Source organism: Equus przewalskii, chromosome 20 (genome assembly GCF_037783145.1).
Source record: "Equus przewalskii isolate Varuska chromosome 20, EquPr2, whole genome shotgun sequence".
NCBI classification, from domain to species: domain Eukaryota; kingdom Metazoa; phylum Chordata; class Mammalia; order Perissodactyla; family Equidae; genus Equus; species Equus przewalskii.
Genome location: NC_091850.1, coordinates 44,215,861 through 44,239,170, shown reverse-complemented (window position 1 = coordinate 44,239,170; position 23,310 = coordinate 44,215,861). Strand labels below are relative to the sequence as shown.

Below are 23,310 nucleotides of genomic sequence, written 5' to 3'. Positions count from 1 at the left end.
TGAAAACATAACATGCCTGGGGCACTATTTATTCAATCCATAAACAACACTTGACGCAGAACAGGGGTTTGCAGACGTCTTCTGACGGCCTCCCTTGCCCTGGCAATGCAGGGTCAGACCCCTCCCTTGAGCTCCCACAGCCCCCAGGGTGACTGTTCCAAACCCTAACATACTCTTTTGGACGTTGGTGATATATTGGTTGTGTCCTTGGGATCAGGGACTGTGTCTTCTTCATTATTGTAATTCATGCACCCATCACGTCTTGCCCATAATAATAAGTACTCAATAAATATTTTTGGAGTGAATGAATGCATAGTTCTGTATGTAGCTCCTCCCTTCCCCCTGCAAATACTGAGGATGTTTGGAAGTACAGATGACTTGGAAAGGACTAGCTTAGACTGTGTAACAGATGGTAATGCCAAGTCTTTTGAGAGAGGAAACTCACAGAGAAGTAAGGCTTATGAGAACCTCCCCACCCAGAGGAAGAAGTATAAAAAGATAGACACATGGGTTCCAGGAGCCCTTTTCCAGGGCCTCTGAAAATGCAGCTGTTTGTTTAGGGATAGTAACTAACATGATGGTCAGTGGGGGATAAGTGGTCAGTGTCAGCTGACACTGTCAGTGAAGATGGCAGAGTCTTTGGCCAGTCCTGGTCTGAGCTTACTGCTGGTCATGGCTTTCACGTGAGACCTAGGACAGAATAAGAAGCACCTTCCGTAAGGCTGTGAGGACACTGGCCTCCAGACAGATGCGCCAGATGGACTCGGGGTGTGGTCACGCTGCCTGGATTCCTGCCCCCCTCTGGCTGTGTAACAGAGGTTTGCACCATTAGGTCAAATTCTGGCCAACCCACAAGGAAGCTTTCCCTCCCAGGCTTCTTCCAAGGGCTTGACCCTAAATGGGATACATTCATTGCTAATTAGAATGAATAAAAAGACACACTGGGAGATTTCAAATTTGACATTATTGGTATGAAATTGGACATTGTTGGGCAATAGGAGCCTGGGGTTTGGCACTTTGAGAGGCTGGTGGAGCTTCTGTTTACAGTTCATGGGTCTGCCCCCTGGGGGATGTTTGGAGCTTTTAAGCAGTCCCCTCCCACTCTAAGAAGCAGCTAAGAAATCCAAGGGGCCCCAGTCTGAGCCCAGGATGAGATAAATGAGTCCCCATAAGGGAGCAAGGTCTGTATTATATCATCTGAAAGTGATCTGTGAGAACCGGATAGCAAATCATTGCTGTTGAGAGAGGTTTTTTGTCCTGAATTAGATTATATGTGGAGAGCTCATTTCTTCTTCTTCTTAAAAGCATTTCTGTCTTGACTACAGAGTGCCAATCACTAAGATGGAGGTGGGGGACAGACAGAGAGGGGATTCAGAGAATGTTCCCAAGTAGTTTACCGTTAAGGTGGCCTCAGATCAGAGAGGACTGTGCTTGAATCCTTGCTCAGAAAGACCATCCTGTGTCAACAACATGCCTGCCCTCTTCCGTTATCTGACATCCTGCTCACCTTTGCACCACCACTTGTAACATTGGATAGCTTTTCTTTACAAAATGAATACTGATGTACCCCCCACGCCCCCCACCCCACCCACCCAGTACATTCAGCAGAGCAGGACAAATCAGCCATTGCATGGTAAAACTTTAAACTTCTCAAAAATGAGAAATGTATAAAAAGAGCATGGTCGCAGGGTGTCGGATATGCATATAGAATCAACCTTTTGATTGCTGGGTGGAAATAAATCAAAAGCAGACAGTGGCCTTGAGAACAGATGCAGGGGTGCCTGGAGCTGGATAAGGCAGGTTGCTGAGTCTGAAGTGCACATAAAATCCAATTGTACATTGGTTGACCACAGAACACGACTGGATTCACTTATTGCTAATTAGGACGAATAAAAAGAGACACGGGGAGATGTGAAGCTTGGGATTATGGGTAGTGAAAGCAATTTGATGAGGAACCCAGTTTTTCCTGGTGTTTCGGAAAATCACTTCATATAGATTCTGGTCCATTATTTATGTCCTGAAATTTGCACACGGTAAGAACCAAAGATATTTCTGATAAAACTACACTTCGGGAAACCCAATCTGAAGGGGCCTTAAGGGTTCAAGCTGGGAAGAGCGAGTGGGTTTGGCTCCCTATTAAAGAACAGATCTTCTGTTCCTGGTCTGTATAGAAAGACATTTTTCCTTCTGCCCCAAGTGGTAAAATGCATGCCACTGAGCAATGCTCTGGATACTGTCAGCTGAGTTAGGTGTGATGCCCAGATAGCCCACTTGATTATAGATCATTTTATTTGTACCTCCTGGTGCTAACTTATCCTGCTTAGGGTGAGCTCACTCCTCCTTTCCTCTGTTTAGAAGAGAAATGGACTGCTAGGCTCATGTAAGCTAAGAGCAACTGTAGGGAGGTATAAGACGAGAAGAAACCAGCTAGACATAGTTCTGGTTAATAATAGAAAGGAATCTTTCTTGGGGCTTCTTACTCCATAATGTTGGAACACCCCCTTCCCCCTCTTTCTGGCCAGGGGTGAGATGAGAGAGTTGTTTTAATCTTAACTCTATTTAGGGGATTGGAGTGTCCCAAAGAGGAGAGTTTTGCTGAGCATTTTAAACAATTGATTCCAGATGGATTCTCTCTGTATCATTTTTGGAATTGTTTGCTCTAAATGAGTTCTAAAGATAGAAGGTACATAAAATCACCAAAGATTGAAGGATGCTGAAATATTAAGCAACTAGGATGGCAAATCTTGCTGCATTCAAGTGTCACTTTAGGTAAATGGCTTCAATTTTTACTTTTTTTTTTCTTGGTGCTTCTATCATGCATCTGAGACAGAACTCTGGAAGGGTAGGGATAACAGCATGCATTTGCAGGATGAATTGCCCACATCTCTGCTAAGGTGCATACTTTGAGAAATTGTGCAATAATAGTAAATTACTTTTATTTCAAACTAGTTTTAGGCGTAATTGTAATGAGAAGTGTAACGTGTGTGTGTGGTGGGGGGGAGAGACAGAGACAGAGAAAGAGAGGGAAAAAAAGACGCATATACACACATACACACACACACACACACACAAAGAAATGCAGAGAGAGAGAGGTTCTAGTGGAGAAGCCAAAAACCAGAGTCTGATTCTCGCCCATGTTCTACTGCACAATGTTCCCATCTCCTAAATGATCAAATAATCACCATGCAAAGGTGACAGTCAAGACAATTCTCACAGCCTCAGCACTGCTCACACAGAATTCCTGCCAGTTGTAAACTTCCAGCATGGCTGTAAGTAAGCACTGAGCCAAATGTCAGCCATAAACTGATATTCCAGAGGCTCTCCATCCTTGCTACACCTGTCGCCAGAGTGGAAGTGCAAGTGTTGTATTGCTCCATGTCATTAGACACAGATATCTTGGCCACAATGGACTGAACCAGAGACTGGCTCCCTAGCTAAAAGCCATATGACATATATGGTAGCCCAGTGGCTTACAAAGTAGCCAAGTGCCAGATAAGTGTGCTCCTTTTTTGAATGAAGACCAGCCAACCTAGTGAGAGCTTCTCTCTGGAGGAGTGAATTAGTGACACAAGAAGTAAAAGGAAGAAATAGAGGCAGGGTGGCCATAGAGAGAACTCAAGAGTAGAGAGAGAAGCAGCTAGAAAAGAAGCGGAGTGTTGAGAACAGCAAAGTCACTAGAGTAGGTCCCGACAGGTGCTGTTGACAGAGAGGACAAGAGGATCTTGGAGCTCCTGAGGATCGGGAATGATGCTTCAATTCCTTGTGATACGTACTGTGGGAAAATTGAGGTGCTTTCCTAACCCTCCTCAACTCCCCAAGGGTTTCTTGCGAGATCCTGATCACCTGAGGGATCTCAAGCCTGTCTCCTCCTTCTGACCCAAAGTAATTATGATAATAACTATAATAATCAAGTGCTTACTATATGCTAAATGTTTAAGTAGATTGTTTTAGTTAATTATTTCAAAAACACCGTGAATAAGAATTGTAGTTATGATATCCATTTTACAGATGAGTAAACTGAGACAAAAGGAGATCAAGTAGAATGGAAGCCTTCGTGTTGAATGCAGTAAGTATCAGTAATTAGTTAATTGAAAATGCCAATTAAAATAAGGAATTGTTAAAAACGGATTCATGCATACTTTAAACATTCTTTTTTCTTTGAAACATATGTATGTACATCAATTTGACAAGGGCTTTTCTTTTGGTAGAAATTGCTAATTGGAATTCGGCACTGTTTTTCTGGCAGAAACCACACACATAGCATATGCTCAACATTTTCTAGTTTCAGTTTCTTTGATGTGAAATGAACCTGGAGACATGTGTAAAGCAATCCAATGCAGAGTCCTTCTAGACTCCTTTTTTCTTTTTTACAATCTTTCATAGCTGTTTTTCCAACACCCAAGTTGCAGGGCTTGCTCTTATCTGGTGAATGCCCATCCAAAGGATTCATTCTAGTGTTCACAGGGGAAAAAGCCATCTTTTCCACACTCAGATTTCATCATTAGTTATCACATTTAATTAAATTATATGATGACAACGGTTATTAAGAGATTTAAGAATTAACTCTTAGACAATTCACCTGGTGAGAGCGCAAGTGTATGGGACTATTAGAGAGGATTCTATATTCTAAGATAGTTGTAGTTACGTGTACCATCTCACATGCTCATCTGGAATCTGTGTCCCTCTCCTTGAAGCTGGAGGGGCCTTGGTGACTTGCTTGACAGAGTATGGTGAAAATGATGCTGTGTGACTTCCACGCTTAAGTCACAAAGATGCCACACCCTTCTGCCTTGTTCTTTTGTCACACTGCCTCTTGGAATGTGGCCACATGCTGCAAGGAAGCCCAAGCAAACTGTAGAGATGCCACATGGACAGAAACCAAGGCCCATAGCCCCTAGTCCTGACTGAGCTCCCAGCTGGCACCAGCACCAACATGCCAGCCATGTGAATGAACTACCTCCAGTCCCAGTCAAGCCACTCTACCTCACACCATGCGGAGTAGAGATGAGCCATCTCTGTTGAGCACTTCCCAATCACAGGTTAGTAAGCAAAATAAAAGAGTTATTTTAAGCCACTAAGTTTGGATGGTTTGCTTTGCAGTAGTAGGTAACTGGAATGAGTGCTCTGGATGTCACTGGTCTGTTTTACAGAGGGAATGGAGAACACAGATCAACCAGTGTATCTGTTAGGTAAGCTTCCTCTGGAACTTCTCCAAGATTACACGAGAATTCAAAGATAGAGCCTGGTTTTGAACCTAGACATCTGACTTCAGAATTGGAGTACTATAGCCCCGAAAAAATTTTGAGATACACCTACTAAACCATACAGAAGCCGATGATACATAATAATTTGGTTTGATTTCTTAACTCCAAGCTTACAGACAAGCTCTTAATATTTACAGGGTCCAAGGCAGAAGTACAAATGTATACCAGATGTCTAATATTTAAAAGTTAAAACTGTTAAAATAAGTGTTATCCTCTTCACTTTACAAATACCTTCATGAAGTCTAAATGGCCAGGTCTGAGTTCTTAGACTCTGTGGCTATGCCCCTTCTCTCTCTACCCTTGGATCCTTCCCTCACTACAAGGGCTTTGGTCACATGAGTGTAACCTCTAGCCCATACCTCCAAGTTTCATTCATACATCCTCTTTCCCCACCAGCTGCCTCTTGGTCAGTCCCAGGTCCAAGGGATGGTCATGCTGGAGGATGGTTAGCCCTGAGAGAATGAACCCAGGAAAGAGGCCCCTGTGGGCTCAGGAAGTAAACTTGAGCCATTTGGGTAGAAAATTCTCGGATCTTAGTGCCTTGAGCATGGTCTGAAAGGAGATGTGGGCTCTGGATGGACTCTGAGTGGGCATGTACCCTTGGCCTACAGTCTCCTTGTGCCATGTGGCAGGGTGAGGCTAGAAGGACCTAGAGCAGCACCTTGTATAGTGAGGGCACATGACAGGGGCTCCTCTTCTCAGGTCTAAGGACAGTACCGCTCCCACCTCCCACTTGGTGTTTCTCTCCAAACACTTCCCCCTATCCTCTTTCACGGTGTCTGGCACATGATGGAGGATCAATAAATATTTACTGAATAAAGTATTCTTATTCCCAAAGGCAAGTTTTACGTTTTCAATCCTGGGTGCTGCTGGGGTTTAAGACTGTCAGCCCTAAGTGAGGTCATAAAGCTGGGATAGGAGCCAGACTTCCGCACGTCTTTGAGAACAGCTAGAATTGATTCTAAGTGACTGTTAGGAGCAAGCACGATGGATGAGAATTAGATTTGGCTCAATGGATGGTGGCACAAAGCAAGCACCAGGCGTTTGAGAGTGAAACTTTGAGCAATGACGCTCCCAACCTTTTGTCCTGACAATGACATTTTCTACTGACACTGACAAACTCCTATAATCTCTTCCAGACACCTGTGCCCAGCTGAGACTGCCACCTCCCTACCCAAGGACAGATATTCTTCTGGTAATGACAACCAAGTAAAGTGCAAGTGTTTGGAGCTAATGGCTGCCTTGTTGCCCAGTGGAAGGTTGTAACTGTACGTTTGGGAGGTTTGTATTTTTTGGGGTAAGACTTTCATTTTCATTTATTTCTACTCATTCTCTAATTTTTCAAAATTCCTATTACACGTCATAATCTCCCATGGAAATACTGTAAAGTTTACTTAATTCATAACTTCTCATAAAGTTTCATTAATTCATAACTCTTCAAAAACTTTAAAATCACTGTTACTTGATTATAGATTTTTTTAAGTATAACAAGAGCTGTACTAAGAAATGAAGTATTTGTTTTCTTGAGTTTTAATTATTTTATTGAGGTCACATGTTTATAACATTGTGTAAATTTCAGGTGTGCATCATTTATTTTGGCTTCTGTATAGATTGCATCATGTCCACCACTAATAGTCTAGTTTTCATCTGCCACTGCACACATGTGCCCCTTTACCCTTTTGCCCTTCCCCACCCCGTTCCCCTTTGGTAACCACCAACCTGTTCTTATCTATGTGTTTGTTTATCTTCCACATATGAGTGAAATCATACTGTATTTGTCTTTCTCTGACTTATTTCTCTTAGCCTAATACCTTCAAGGTCCATCCATGTTGTCATCAATGGCATGATTTCATCTTTTTATGGCTGAGTAAGATTCCATTGTAGGAGATTTATTAAAAAGAACTACTTATCTTGATTCTGTCTTCAGAGCAGACTCTGCAGAACCACAGAAACTTCCAAGTCTAATACCAGCAATGGCAGTAGCACACTATCATTCACCAGATCTATAAGTTACAGACCGTCTAAACTTGTGTATGTCCCAGACACAAACCCACTTTCTTCATTTTAGTGCTATTTTTCAAAGCCCATTCCCTGCTCATCCAGAAAATCATTACCTGTGGAAGGAGTTGTTTTAGTTAATCAGAGCTAGATGTTTTAGTGCTATTTTAGTCCACACAGAAAGGACCTGTGTCATAAAGTCCTACAAAAAAAAACTTTGCCTGTCATTTTGATTAAACTTAGTTCTTCTAGTTTGAGATAAAGACCAATGAAAATTATACCCCGAGGTAATTTACACAAAAGTGAAAAGAAAAGTAGAAGAAAACTTTCATCCTGAAATCCTGTCAATAAATTTAATTCACTTTTTTATTTAGAAGGGAGTGAATGCAAATTCTTCATAAGCACGGCTGTCTGAACATCTCTAATGGAACAGAGATGATTGAGGCATAATTCTCCCAGGGTGTAATCCAAAAGTATTCTTAGAATTCTGTTTCCTGTAAGGCTATCAGATCTAAGGCAAGTGACAAAGATCAAACCTATGAGAAAGGAATGTGACACTCTTTCCCTGGACATTCTCTGACATTCAAAACATCCCTTGGTTTCCAGAAATCCATCTCTGCCTAAACTCACGATTGGTGCTCTGGGCAAAGATATTGACAAAGAATTATATAAATTGATGTTTTCATGGTACTTTTATCTTTAGATATTTTGAGAGAGTTTCAAGAATTTGGGGGAGAAGAAAGTAAACAGTAGAGATGTACTTTATTAATGATTAACTATTAATTTTTTTTCCTTCTATTTCCTTAGGAGATTTAAAAGTAAGAGAAGAATTCTTCCCTCCCCTCAAGGCTGTGTTGGCATTTATTTTTCCTGTCATGGACAGTTTTTTGTTTCGTTTATTGTTTGTGCTGTTATTATTATGAGTATTATTATTACTTTCCCTGAGGAGAATTACACTGGAGCTTAGAAGGAGGGGGAGGTGAGGCTGCAAGGAAGATATGTATGGTAGACCAAAGAATAGGCCCCAAATATGTCCAGGTTCTAGCCCCTGGAACTGGTGACTCTGTCATCTTACAAGGAGAAGGGAAGTTAAAAGGCAAACATTTTTAGAGTGAATAGAAAAGTAGGACTCAACTATATCCTGTTTGCAAGAGACGCACTTTAAATATAAAAACACAAATACTTTAAAAGCAAAAGATGAGAAAATGTGTACCCCATTGCAAATAGTAACTATAAAAAAGCTGAGGGGCTGGCCCCAAGACCCAGTGGTTAAGTTCCCACGCTCCAATTCAGCAGGCCAGGGTTTTGCTGGTTCAGGTCCTGGGTGCAGACATGGTGCCGCTCGATGGGCCACGTTGAGGTGGCATCCCACATGCCACGACTAGAAGGACCCACAACTAAAATATACAGCTATGTCCTGGGGGGATTTGGGGAGAAAAAGCAGAAAGAAAAAAAAAAGATTGGCAACAGTTGTTAGCTCAGGTGCTAATCTTTAAGAAGAAGAAGAAAAAAAAGCTGGTATGGCAAAATTAATATTGACCAAGTAACTTTCCATACCAGAGATAATGAACATTTCATAATGAAAAAAGGTCAATTTATCAAGAAGACAGAATGATCCTATATGTAATATACACCTAGAAGCAGAGCTATAAAACTTACAAGCTAAACGGAGGAATAGACAAATTCATAATTACAGTGGAGTCATTGATAAAAACATAAGTAAAAAATCTGTAATGATATAAGTTTGAACAATAGTGACTTATTTGTCATAATACAAATTTATAGAACACCACACCCAACATTTGCATAAGCATATTTTTTTAAGATTCCATGGAAACTACATGAAGTGTACCACATTAAACATGACCACAAATTAATTGTCCCTTTTGCCATCAAGAGGTAGAATCTATTTTCCCACCTTTTTAATCTGAGCTGGGCTGTGAGTTGCTTTGACCAACTGAATATGGAAGAATTGGTGTTATACAACTTATGAGTCAACAGATTTGAGTCAAATTCACTTTGACCCAACAGATCTTTTAAATCCCTATGTTCAGAAATTTAAGGAAAAGGGGAAAAAAAAAAAGAAAGCTGATTTGGAGAGCTTTGTCTTGAGATAACACTAAAACAACTAAGTGGAAGGTAGGGTACCATAGATTTGAAGATAAAGGGAATTTCAACAGGCTGCCGGAGTCAGCGCTCAGCTCTACCACTCACCAAATGGGAAGCCTTTCACATCTCACTTAGCCTCCGTCTGCCAGAGTTTCTTCATCCATAAAATAGAAATAATAAACATCCCCAAAAGTGCCTAGCACAGAGTAACGACTTATTAATGTTAATGTGGTAATGTTTTTATTAAATCAAGCACTCTGAAGGTCTCTGAAAAAATCATTATATTTAACTATTATAATGAAAAATTACATTTAAGGAGGTATTCAATTGATTTATATTCTGAAGCTGTGCCTTCAAAAACCGTTCTCATCTGTAATTTCCAAATAAAATTGCATGTTTAAAATAATTCTAAAATTAAATAACAATAACAAATAAGTAAAGATCAAAGCAACGGAAATTTTAAGAGTGACATGATTCTGCTTCCAGATCTATCTGACCCCGTTCATTGCCAGTGAATTCCACTGGACTTCTTAATTCAAGAGACAGTCCCTGGGTAAAGGAACTCTCAGCCATAAAGGGATTACTAAGAAACTGAAGCAGAGTGCTCTGTGATGGGGTCCTCATGGAGCCTGAGCAGGTAAGCAATTTGCAACTTCACTAGGATTTCTGAAACCAGCGCTCTCAACACTTAGTCGTCTTAGTAGAGCAGCAGCTCTGGGTCCTGGAGGTAATCACAGAACAGTGCTTTCCCTCCCGCTATCCCTCCCTTGTTCAGCTAGTTGGTGATCTAGACTCTACAAGCTTCTAAGATGTAACTGGAAATAATTTGATGACTTGAATATGATGAAGACACCTCTGGGAACACATCTGGTTCCTACAGAGAATTATGCTGAGCAGTACCCATGCCATCTGGACCCAAGCTTGGAAGAGGCAGTCTTAGCAAAAGTTTTGATGCTCAGAATAATGTGCTGGCACATGAGCACAGACTGAAGATCACGCCTGTGGTAGGCAGAGTAAGGGCCCCACAAAGATGTCCTAATTCCCCAAGCCTGCCAATATGTTACCTTACACGGCAGAAAGGACTTGGTGGATGTGATTGTTAAGGATCTTGAGATAGATTATCCTGGATTATCTGGGGGGACCAAAAGAAACTACAAGGGTCCTTATAAGATGGAGACAGGAGAGTCAAAGTAAGAGAGATGTGACAGGGAAACAGAGGTTGGAGTGATGAAATGTGAAGATGGAGGAACAGACTACAAGTCAAACATTCTGAGTAGCCTCTGGAAGCCAGAGAATTTGTTTCCTTCCCTTGAGCCTCCAAAAGGAACCAGCCCTGTTGATTTTAGCTCCTTAAGATCCATTTTGGACTTCTGACCTCCAGAAATGCATGATAATAAATTTGTGTTGTTTTAAGCCATTTGTGGTGTATGGTAGTTTGTTACAGCAGCAACAGGCAACTAATATAAGACATTATCATTTGTTTGTTTCATGATCACGTGTCTCAACACTCTCCTTCTCATGGATTAATCAATCTCTCTCAGAGGGAAAGTCAGACTGAAAGGTTCTCAATAAGTACCACTGAGACATGGACTGCCACAGCTTCTGGTCCTTCCTTCAGGCCACATTCCTCTGCTTCCCCCTCTTACACACACACACACACACACACACGACTCTCTTCTGTAGGCACTAAGTCTAGGTAGTGGAGTATCCCAGATACATCTGGGACACCAGAAGTAAAGCTATAGGGTCTCTTTTCCTCATAGTTCCATTAAACACCAGGAAATGGGAACAAAAAGTGAAGCTGTGGAAATCCAACCTGACTTAATGAGATTTATTTGAAGCATGGTGTCAATAAGCTACAACTGCCAAATCAAGACTCCTAACTCATATGCATATGAGTCTGAAAGACTATTTAGGGGAAAAGTGTTTAAACACCTTCTCCATGTGCATTCAGTGTCCATTCAGCTGTTAGTCTAAGAAGTTACTCCACATTGAAGAACTCTCTGGCAAACTCCTGTATCAAGTGTTTCTTTCTAAGTTGACATTGGACCACTCAATCTGGCTCTTTCTACACTCTCACTATTTTTCTAGGTTGGGAGACCTCTACATAACTAAAGGACTAAAATTAGTTTATTAGTCCTTTAGTTATGGACTAATTTTATTTGACTCTACTGATCACGAATATGTTACAGAAGGCATTTAGGCATTAACTGCATGGGCATTTTTGCAGCCCACAGAGGAGTCTCCAGGAAGCTGACATAAAGAAAAATTGATTATTCAATAGCCATTAGACCAATTCTAGATATGCAGCGATAAGATTCATCATAGCCCGGTACATTAAACCAGAAGCTTGTAGTGTCTTGCGGTGTTCCCAAAGCACTAATTCCTTCCTCCTTTCAGGAGATTTTATTCCAGGCACAAATGCCCTTAAGATATTTGTAGGGCTTTTTCCAGGATCCCAGCTGGCAGAGTAACTATTGGAAAGATGATCTATTCAAGAAAGATAAAATGCTTTCCAAGCTTAATATAAATTATACTCCCTTATTTTTTTCTGAAACGATGACAGTCAGGAAGAAGTTAGCTGTGGCAAAAAAAAAGAAGTAAATTGTGGATTCTGATGCCAGCAGTGTTGGTGAAGAAGAAAAAGAAGAGGAAGGAGAAAGAGAAGAAAGAAGAGGAGGAGGGGGAGTAGGAGTAAGAGGAGAAGGAGAAGAAGAAGGAGGGGGAGGAGAATTGGCAAGCGTTAGAGTCTACAGAGATCTTAGAGGTTATCTAATCTGACTAGAGGATGCGTCTGCAATCTCCTACGTGGTCGACAGTGTTGATTTATTTATTTTTTAAAAATTGTCACATGACTTTTTAATACAAAGGCTGTCCAGTTACTGATGTACACACTGGTAAGCAGGGCCTCCTCTGCACAGTTTAACCTATTTTGTGCTTAAACCCAAGTGTAGTGCTCACGTGGATGACCCTGTAAATTCACGGTTTCTGATATCAATTGTCACCTCAATGTTCCAGCAGTCCTTCTCTTTCTCAGCCCCCTTTCTTTCCCATTATTCATCAGTTTCTTTTTAAACTTTCAACAATCTCCTTTGATCCCAACATCTCCCTTCTTATTCTTAGCAGATTCATTTATTGATTTTTCTCAAAAGGTATTGGTTGAGTACCCACTCCGTGCCAGCCTTCTTCTAGGCGTCAGGGAAGAACAGTGAACAAACATAGCCCCAGCTCTCATGGAGCTTTCTTTCTATGGAGAGAAAGAGTAATAAACAAATAAACATATACTGTGTTGGGTGAGTACAGGTTCTGCAAGGAAAATAAAGCAGAGTAAGATGACAGAGAATGGGAGGAGGGTGCCATTTTAGAGTGGTCTGGAAGGATTTCATGACAAGAAGAAAGTGACGTGATGCCATAAGGACATGTGGGCAAGAGTGTTCCAGGCACAAGGAAAAGCAAGTGCTAAAGCTCTGAAGTAGGAATGTGCTTTATATGTTTGAAAACCAGCACGAGCCAGTGTGAGCAAGTAAGAGGAGTAGTAGGAGCTGACATCAGAGAGGCACCAGAGGCAGATCACGCAGGACCTTGCAGGACTCCAGAAGGACATTGACTTCATTCTCAGTGGGAAGGGACCTCATTAGAGGGCATTTGGGTAGAGGAGCGATATGACCTGACTTACATTCTAAAATGATGACTGTGCTGCTCTGTTGAGGTAGGACTATGGGGGAACAAGAAGAGTATATTAGTTTCCTGGGGCTGCCATAAAAAAGGATGGAAAACTGGATGGATTTTAACAACAGAAATTTATTCTCTTACAATTCTGGAGGCCAAAATCAAGTTGTTGCAGGACCATGCTCTTCTCTGAAGGCCCTAGGGTAGCATCCTTCCTCGTCTCTTCCTAGCTTCTGGTGGCTGCCAACAATCCTTGGCTTGCTGCTGTGTCACTCCAATCTTTGCCTCCATCATCACATGACATTCCTCCTTATCTGTCTGTTCTCTGAGTATCTTTACATGGCCTTCTTACAAGGACATAGTCATTGGTTTTAGAGCCTTTCCACATCCAGTATGACCTCATCTTAACTAGTTATATATGCAAAACCCTACTTCCAAATAAGGTCATATTCTGAGGTTCCATGTGGGCATGAATTTTAGGGAGACATAATTCAGCCCAGTACAACTGGCTCCAGGAGCTATTGCAATAGTCCCCATGAGAGATGATGGTGACTTAGCCCAGCAAGGGAGGTGAGGACCAGTGATTAGACTCAGGAACTATGTTAACAGGTGAACTGACAGAATTCGCCAATGGATTAAATGTGGGACAGAGGGAATGAGAGGATTTAGAGATGATGCCAAGATTTGGGGCCTGAGAAACTAACTGCAACAGTGCAGTTTCCACTTGTGGTGATGGCAGGAGAGCAGGTTTTCAAGGAGAAATCAAGAGTTCTGGTTTGGCTGGAGTGTGAGATGCCTTATCTCCTATTTCAAAAAGAAAACAGGAGCCATTAGGGATAGGCGCCTTAATTTTCTTCCCCTAGGGCTACAGATTTACCTGCAATTCTTCCCACTCTTTCCTCCTAACCCTCTAGCTGAAACTGAAGTTCAAGTTCAAATGCATTTCGTAGCCTCCAGATCCCATCTTCTCTGCCCTCCTTAAGAAGGTTGGGTAAGAATCACCTCCTTCTCTCACATATTTACAATCTCAACTTCTCAGTTGTAGCTCTACCTCCATCTCAGCTCCTTTCTAACACCATTTATATATGCTCATTGTATATCTTGAAATGAAGGAGAAGAAGAAAAACAGAAGAATTTTTTTTTTTTTTGCTGGGAAAAATTTGCCCTGAGCTAACATCTGTTGCCAATCTTTCTCTTGTTTTTATATTTTTATTTTTTCCTCCCAAAACCACAGTACATAGTTGTATATTCTAGTTGTAAGTCCTTCTAGCTCTTCTCTGTAAGCCACCACCACAGAATGGTTACTGACAGATGAGTGTTGTGGTTCTGAACCCAGGCCACCAAAGTGGAGCACGCCAAACTTTAACCACCAGGCCATCAGGGCTGGCTTAAAGGAGTTTTTGTTTATTTACTTATTTATTTTTGCTGAGGAAGATTCGCCCTGAGCTAACAACTGTGCCAATGTTCCTCTATTTTGTGCCTGGGTCACCACCACAGTATGACCGCTGATGAGTGATGTATGTCTGCGCCTGGGAACTGAACCCAGGCGGCCAAAGCAGAGCACACAGAACTTAATAGGCCACTGGGCCCGCCACAAAAAGGAATTTTTTTACAAAGGGAGGAAGAAAAGAAAATGCTGCTCTGAGAATACAGCCTTCTCATACTTTTCACTCCCATTCACAATTGGATCAGTTTCTTCCCCACCCACAATTTCTCTGAAACTGCTTCTGTCAAGAGCACCAAGGTGCCCTTGCTAAATGCATGGATGCTTCATAGTCTCCATCTGACTTTTTAGTTGCGTTTGTTACCTTTGACCTCTTCTTCCCTTTTGAAGCCATCTTTCCCCCTGGCTTCCAAACTTTTAGCTCCCTTGGTTTTTCTCCTGACTCTGGCTGCTCCTTCTCCCCTGTCTCCCAGGTGCTGCTCTCATCCAGTGTATACTGATCGCTAGCTACCACATGCACATCCAGCAGCAACCTTGCTCCTGAGCTGTGAACTCACATATCCAACTGCCCCTTGGACATCTCCACGTTACTATCTTGTAGGCACACATACTCAGTGAATCCACAACAGAACTTAGAATCATTCTGCCACCTCCTTCTACACCCCTCCTCCTGCCCTGTGCTCTCTGTCTCAAGGGTGGCACATGGTGCCTCTGCTCTCCACACCCTGGGAGCCATCCTAGACAGCTCTGACTTGGTTTCTCTCTCCCTCCACTCCTTATGTGTAAGTCTCTAAGTTGTTCTGCTCATCTCCAAATGTCCCTCCTTCCCGCGAACACTCCCTCTGCCTCCTTAGTCGGCTCCTGCCTCTTCAGTTTCTCAGTTTGGAGATTACCTTCTTTAGGAAACTTTTCCTGAATGCTCAGTCTGAGTTATTTGTCCTGCCTGTGCATTCCTATCTTAAATTCTTGCTTTGGGCACCCCGGCACTTACACTATTTTATTGAACTGACAGTTTACTTGACTTCACCCTCCATAAGACTGTAAACTTCTTAAAATCAGCGTGTCTCTTATCCCCTGTTCCCAGGCAGCCTTCTCTCGTTGTCACCTCATGAGCAGTCCGTTGGGCTGCTGCTGCCTCTTGTCCCTCCCCTGCTGTCTCCCCATTGTTGCTGCCTCTCCCGACTTCTTCCTTACCACTTTATGGGGGCAGCCTCTCCAGCCCTTCTAGAGAGCTAGTCCTTAGCAATGCGCCCAACAGCAGCAGCCAGCAAACTCATTGTGTGCCTGGGTCACAATACTTTTAACAATGGTCTAATAGGAATGCCACCTTGCTTGCCTAAGCCAGGATTAATGACTAAGGATGGGGAGGTAGAGAAGTAAGCATCCTGAGAGCTGCATCTAACGAAATTAAGCACACGGTAAAGGGCCTGGCTTAATGGTGCTACTTTTTCTTCTCCTGGTCTCTGACTTAATGCTTTGACTATTTCTTCTTATTAAATCCTCACTTTCCCAAGAATAGCATGAGAAGAGTATCCCACAGAGCATCTCCAGCCTCATCCGCATTGTCCTTGTTATCATCGCAGCTTCTGGGCGGGTGTCCTGTGTTCCCAAAGCCCCTGTGCGGCTGTGAAAGATACCTAAAACTGACACTGTAAGAAAAGGTTTCTCCTTGTGGTTCTTCTCCCCCACAGCTGATGCCGCTTGTGTGGTCCAGCCACTGGGATAAATATTCTTGCTTGATGTGTCCATACAGCAGGATTTTAAAATGCACAGCTCACCATTATCCACTTACATACATCACACTCCATTCCCTGTGCATCTTAGAGTAAACCCCTTTTATCAACTTGTGTTACTAGAAAAAGATAATTTCCCTTGAAGAGCCATGTTGCATGTAGAAAACTTCTCAAAAATAGGAAAAATTACAATAAAATTTAGTGACTACTAACTTGTGTTGGAAAATCAACATAATATGCTTTGGGGAAAGGCTTATATGTTTTTTAAAAACACACCACTGAACCAGCCCTGATGGCCTAGTGGTTAAAGTTCAGTATGCTTTGCTTGGGTGGCCCTGGCCCAGTTCCTAGCACAGAACCACACCACTCGTCTGTCAGTAACCATGCTGTGGTGGTGGCTCACATAGAAGAACTAGAAGGACTTACAACTAGAATATAGGACTATGTACTGGGGCTTTGGGGAGGAAAAAAAAGAAAGAAAAAAAGTTTCTCTTTTAGAAATAAATAAATAATAAAAACACAAAAATTTTACAGGAAATCTTGCATTGTTTCATTCTCCCATTGGCTCCTAGGGTCCTATATTTCCTAGGGGGAAAAAAATCTCTTAAAATAATTTTAAAGTCTTTGACTAATTTACTAGATAAATCTACTGTGTATAAAATGACACCTTTATGAAGATAATAATTTAATCTCTAGGAACACTGGGGCCGAAAATTTTGAATTTTGCTGTAAATTATGGCACCTGCTCTTCTGTATCATGCACATGATGGGAACATTCTTTTTTGAACTGATAAAGTGGAACTGAACTAATTGCCTAAAGTATCTTCTTAAGGTTTCTAACCAATTCTTTCTTCATATACGGGACATAAAATTATTTTTATGTGCTATGTCATCTTATACAAACATACATATTGAAAATCAAAAACCAAACTTTGCCACTGAAGTTTGATAAAGGATGAACTTGGAAAGAAAATTTTTAAATATCAGATATTTGAAAGCTACTGTCATTAAAATTTGTAAGTCAAAAAAATAAGGTATAAAGGAAAAGATGAACAAAGCATGACCTCTGTCTAAAAAAGACACGTCAGTTGCTGGATGACAGCTAATCTAATTCTGGGTCAGTCAAGACAAACTAATTTTGCTGTTTAACTCCAGAGATAAGGGAGAAATAAGCATTAGTGCATCATCAAAAATAATGGGCTATTTTAATATTGTAAATCTATGGAAAAAATAGGAGTATAGCAGTCTCAGACCAAAGCAAAAGCAACAGAGAGAGCTTGCTTTATTTTGGAATATTTTTAGTTAATGGGACATATAGACTAAAAAATTTAAAATTGATATTTAGGATAAATCTGGTGATGAAATTTCTTTACTCTGGGAAGCATTTGGGTCACTTTTAATAATGAAGAAATTATCTTCTATTTCACAAGGTCTACGAAGTGCTTTCCTCTTCACAATTAGGAGTTTTGTTGTCTCCTGGGAGAGGCAAGGAAAGCAGCGTCCCCATCTGAGGTCCCAATATTTCTTCTGTATTACCCAATTGATAGCAATGGCGCCTATGTGTGACTGCTGCCCACTGTTCCATTTTGTAGGATTTCTCCACTATTTTGAGGGTATGATCACAGTTCATTACATTTTCCCCTTGACCTTGAGAACTGGGAGTTTTACCCATAGGTATGGGGTGGAGTGAGGACATCCATCCCCTAGAGATGACCTTGCCAACTCTTACCACCTGCTGCTTGAACTTCTCATGGTTCCCCGTAGGATTCAGTCCCAGCTACCTAGCCAACTCCATAGGGTTGGATCATGTCTTCTTATGTATCCTACACTCCCCCCTGTGAAATCTCTTGTCATTACTGGAACATGCCTCTCTTTTACCCCCAAGCTGTTCCCAGAATGTTCTTCTCCACTTGTCTGATTGAGAAACTTCTACTCATGCTTCAAGACCCAGGTCCTGCCAGCTCCTCAGTGACACCTTCTCCAACTGCCCCAAGGAAAACTGACTGCTCCTCTGGACTGCCACTTCCCTTCGCTCATCTGCATCCCCACATACAATGTGGTGCAGCATGTGCCCACATACTGAGTCCCCCTGCGAACCGGGGTCATTCTGTGGCGCAGTGCTAACAGTGCCTGGCACACAAAAGGTTTCTGTAAATGTCTGTACTGCAGATTAGCGACTGAAAAGAGACAGACTACATGCAGGTCTAAATTTCTATAATATTGAAAAGTATTTTGAAAATAATTAATTTAAAATATTCCCAACTCATTTCCTTACCATAAATGCTTCCGAAATTTAAGGCAGTCCGAGTCTGAATTATAGCATTTGCAATTGAAAGTTAATTGTATCATAACTCATATTACATGATATTAGAATTTTAATTATTTTTAAGCAGTGAATTCAGTTTTCCAATTGCACCCCCACCCCTAGAATGTTTGAGTTTCTATGTAATCATTTCATGGATGGTACATTTTGTTGAGTGGAAATTCTGCCAGATTCTGATTCCAACATTGATACAGGCCTTGTGTGGGCATGCGAGTGTGTGTGGGTGTGTTAGGAAGTGGGAGCTGTGAAGAAAATGAGAGGAAATAGAGTGTAGACAAAAAATACACCCAAAGGGTAAGGTGCTAGGAGGGGAGGCTAGGGGTGCATCTTCCTTCCGGTTGACCAGTCCACTCTGCACTGTCATCTCCAGACATCTCCACCCCATGCACCTCACACAGATGTTACAGAGAGGGTTTCTCTCTCTGTCCCTCTTTGTTTTCAATTGAGTCAATATGACTATAAAAATGCACACTAATTAGAAGGGTAGGCTTGCTAAATACTGGTGCAGTGATAGCTTAATCTGTCTACAGTCTCTTAATCCAGTATTTTTTAACACAATGCTCTAAACAACAGTACCGCAAGTATTCGCTATTAAATGTGGTGCTGTTGATGACTCCTCTTAGTGACTAAACTGTACAGAACAAATAACACTTACAGGGTACAAATGATGGACTGTTGCTCTGAGAGCAGAGTTGCATCCCTGGTGTCTCTGTCTAGGAAATAATCTGCCTTCCTGTCCCAGGGGGCAGGATTCTGAGAGACAGAGACGAGGTTTATGGGACTGACCTCCACCACTCAGTGCCTCACCGAGGATTGTGCTCACATTCTGTTAGATTAAAACAAACAACATTTGGAATAAGAATGTCTAACCCTCTAACTTCCTAGGTCTGCCGCTAAACAGTGGTTGAATTTTCCTTCTTTCGTGACTTCCTGATTCATTCTTCACATTTCTGAAAATTGTTACAACCTTAACTCATTTGCGATATTTTTCTAACTGGGAAAATATTATTTCAAGAATTGGTAGAATTTGCTATGTAGAAACCACAATGCTACCTATAAACATTAATTATCCTATTATTAATCATTCAAAGTTTATTTTTAGAAAAGGGAATGTAAGGCATTTTATTTCATATGTTTTTAAGTTTAATCATCAATTACTTCAAGTGACCTACATGTTCGATTCACGTTTCTAAGGAAAGCATGACCACCTGCGTCCTCAGCTATTCTGTCATGATCCATTAAAGTGTGCCACTTACCTCCATTAGGAGGATTAAAAAGGTGGAAAATCCCCAGGTACTGCTAGTTAGCAACCTGTTCCTAGGGAGTCAATAGCCTCATTTTCTTTTTCCTCTTTTCATTTAAAAAACACTTATCTAGTAAAAGAGAAACACTCCTCACTGCTGGTGAATACATTTCCCAGGACTTCATTAAACCCAGTAAGAGGATCAGTGTTTAAATGATTAAGTAGGTATATAAGTTTTTACAAAAAGAAAATCTAATTAAGATGGTGCCCATAGGAAACAAGATACTAATAATTAACCAAAATAATTTTGATAGGTCTGTGAAAGGGCTGTGCAAATGTGAGGCAGTATTATTATTACGTGTGCAATGATGCAACACTGGTGAGCTTTTAGGGTTATAAGTATGCAAGATGCCCAGTTTATGTAATATGCTCTTGAGTAAACTATTTTATTCCATTCATCTTTATCTTTCTATAAGCTCTTTACAGTGTTTCAGAAATAAGAAAACAAGCCATAATTCCTAGGGCTTGCATCCCTGGTGACAGGTTCTTTCATCCCAGCAAAAAAGTCATGCTTAAGTTTGCCAACCAGCACGACGCATGGGGAGGACCAGTGCAGACCACCACAGGAGCACCACTATGCTGCAGAACTCGATAGGCACCTGGGAATCTGCCCACAGCATTCTAAACTCCTCCCCATTTGTAGCGTGTCTCAAAAATTACACGTGGAGCAAAAAGTTTGATAAAAATATATTTAAAACAAGCAAGGAAAAATAGTTTTGGCCTTAAGGATAGCTTTCATCATTCTTTTAACCAAGTAGAGTTAAATTATATGTATAATGATTTCAAGTACCAACTTATAAAAGATGTGACAAATCAGAAAGCAAAGAACAAGAAGACTCTTTTTTTCAGAAAAATGTATTTGCAATTCAAATGTTCATATAAAAAGCATAAATTTTAAAAAGTTCATAGATGTGTGTTTTTAGAAGTGCTATGGTTTTGCAATTACATTCCAAATGTGCAGGGTGGTCCACACTGAGCCAGCATATACTTTTGTCACACTGACGTCACTCTCATCACAACCTCCCCCGAGCTGTTATCTTCTGACAAATCTTCATGGGGCCTCATCCGATTGAACAGATGTAATAACACGTAGCCACACTGAAACCTTGGGGAAGTTAACTGCGTTGGGTGGACCAAGTTCCTGTTCCGCAGAGCCGTCAGTGGCAACCATAAAGTCCTACTTGTGGAAGATTCTCCCCGGCTACTTTCCTCAATGTCTGTGGCTTTGTCATAATTTAATACATCCCAGTGTAAGTTAACAGCTCGCCAGCGCTTAAACACTCTATAAACTGCAGCTCCTTCATGGACGATGAGACCTAAAATTTGAGAAAAAAAAACACTCTTCATAATCAAAAGTTAGGAATGTTATTTTGTGTACAAATAAGGGGTTAAAGAAATAGTCAATTCTCTGTATATCATTATTTAAAAATATGGTATTCTGTTATGCTAAGCGAAATAAGCCAGTCTGAGAAAGACAAACACCAGATGATTTCACTCATATGTGGAATATAAACAAGTACATGGACCAAGAAATTGTTCAGTGGTTACCAGGGGAAGGGGGGGTTGGGGAGGGCACAGCAGGTGAAGGAGAGCACTCACGTGGTGACAGGCAAGAAATAGTGTACAACTGAAATCTCACAGTGATGTAGACTATTATGAACCCAGTAAAAAAATGGTATTCTGACTACTCAAATACTATGGCTAATGGCAAGCTCCTGCGCATATTACACAGGAATAATCAATATTCAAAGAATAACAATACATTAATGCAGGAAGTAATCATGGATGTAATTTACTTGTTCCATTTTGGCTCAGAACATACCTTGGGCAATTACATTGCCTGAGGAGAATCATTAGGTTCATTTATTCAATTCAATGTATATTTCTTGAGTGCCCACTGGGAGCCAAGCAATGTGTAGGGGCTTGGTCCCAGCTGGCAACTTAATTTGGGAAAGAGACAGACATTAAAGACATTGCCATCTCCCCAGTTCCTAAAACAATACCTGACACACAGGAGGTATGATGTAACTTTTTGTTATTTTCATTCTCAACAATTCAACAAAAATATGATAAGCACCTACTTGAGAGCTTTCTGTCTATCATCTCATTTAGTTCCCACCACAGCCTTATGAAGTAAGTAAGAGCGTGCCCCCCATTTCACAGACAAGGAGCTTGCTCAAGAGCAGACAACCAGTAGTGGTAGAGCAGGATTCAAACCCAGGCAGGGTGGCTCCAGGGTCCTTGCTCTTTGCTGCCATACAGTGATTTGGATGATCACACATTTCTGAGAAAAACCCTTAGGAAAATAAACAAGGTAATACAAGGACCTCAGGGACCATAAACTAACCGTCCACAAGTCAGATATGGCACCCTGGTACATGGCTCCGTCTCCCCCGTCCAGCCCAGATCCCACTATATGCTGCATTTTCACACATTTACGTTTCAGTATGCAGTCCAAAAGCTTTTGAATTTGTGACCCCTCACAGAAAGGAGTCCCTGGGAAGAGGTCCCTTCAGATCAAGAAGTGAGAGGAGCCCTTCTGCTTCAGGTTGAAATTCCATCGAAAGGCAGTGGAGAGGCCAACGAAGAGTCTTTTCTAGATGGAATGTGGCAGGTAAGTAGAGCGTGTCAGTTGGCCACAACCACTTTTTAATGATAAATTTGAAAATGAGCAGATCCTACCTCCCAGCATTTAGACCTTGGGCCCTAGAGATATTCTCACAAATGTGAACAAGGAAGGATGTTCAAAAGTGTTTATTACCGGGGCTGGCCCCGTGGCCGAGTGGTTAAGTTCGTGCGCTCCGCTGCAGGTGGCCCAGTGTTTCGTTGGTTTGAATCCTGGGCGCGGACATGGCACTGCTCATCAAACCACACTGAGGCAGCGTCCCACATGCCACAACTAGAAGAACCCACAACGAAGAGTATACAACTATGTACTGGGGGGCTTTGGGGATAAAAAAAAAAAAACGAAAAAAATTTTAAAAACAAAGTGTTTATTACATAGTTGTTTGTATTTGGGAAAAAAATCAGAAACAATCTCAATGTCCCTCCTGAAAAGAATGGATAAAGTGTAGTGTGTGGATCCATTAGACTACAGTGAGAAACAGAAAGGAACAAAGTCACATGCGCTAACATGGATAAATCTTAAAACAATAGTGGAAATCTCAAAGCCACGTGAAAAATAAATGAAAGTTTCAGAAAGAAATGATTGGGGTGAAGAAATACTACACATTTTTATGGATTCAGATATATATGGCAAAAGTCCAAAAACATGCATGAAAATAATACCCTTTAAATTCACGATAGTGGGGAGGGAAGGAAAGAAAGGAGACTAGGGAGAGGCTTCAAGAGGGCTTTCAACTGTATTTCTAACGTCAAGCAATTGGAATGCAAGAAGGGGAAAAAATCAGCATCCCAACATTTTTAAGGTCAGAGGAATGGGCTTGAAAAGATGGTAGTAACGTTCT

The 23,310-nt window shown here is 41.3% G+C and overlaps 1 protein-coding gene and 1 long non-coding RNA gene across 3 annotated transcripts in view; one reads left to right on the top strand and one right to left on the bottom strand.

The window, feature by feature from the left end:
- Positions 1-4,822: 4,822 nt before the first annotated feature.
- On the top strand, positions 4,823-22,457 carry LOC139077951 (uncharacterized). 2 transcript variants are annotated; one of them, XR_011530626.1, is made up of 3 exons: positions 4,823-5,039; positions 6,404-6,545; positions 8,070-8,170. It is a non-coding gene; the product is annotated as an uncharacterized lncRNA (long non-coding RNA). The 2 variants fall into 2 exon arrangements; XR_011530627.1 differs by lacking the exon at positions 8,070-8,170 and adding an exon at positions 22,330-22,457 and having other exon boundaries at positions 4,827-5,039; positions 6,404-6,561.
- Positions 20,518-23,310, bottom strand: part of MARCHF11 (membrane associated ring-CH-type finger 11) — a 108,717-nt gene continuing 105,924 nt past the window's right edge. Inside the window, exon 4 of the mRNA XM_008518924.2 lies at positions 20,518-21,159. Coding sequence (XP_008517146.2) covers positions 20,837-21,159 — 323 coding nt within the window. The 3' untranslated portion in view covers positions 20,518-20,836. The remainder of the gene's footprint in view (positions 21,160-23,310) is intronic.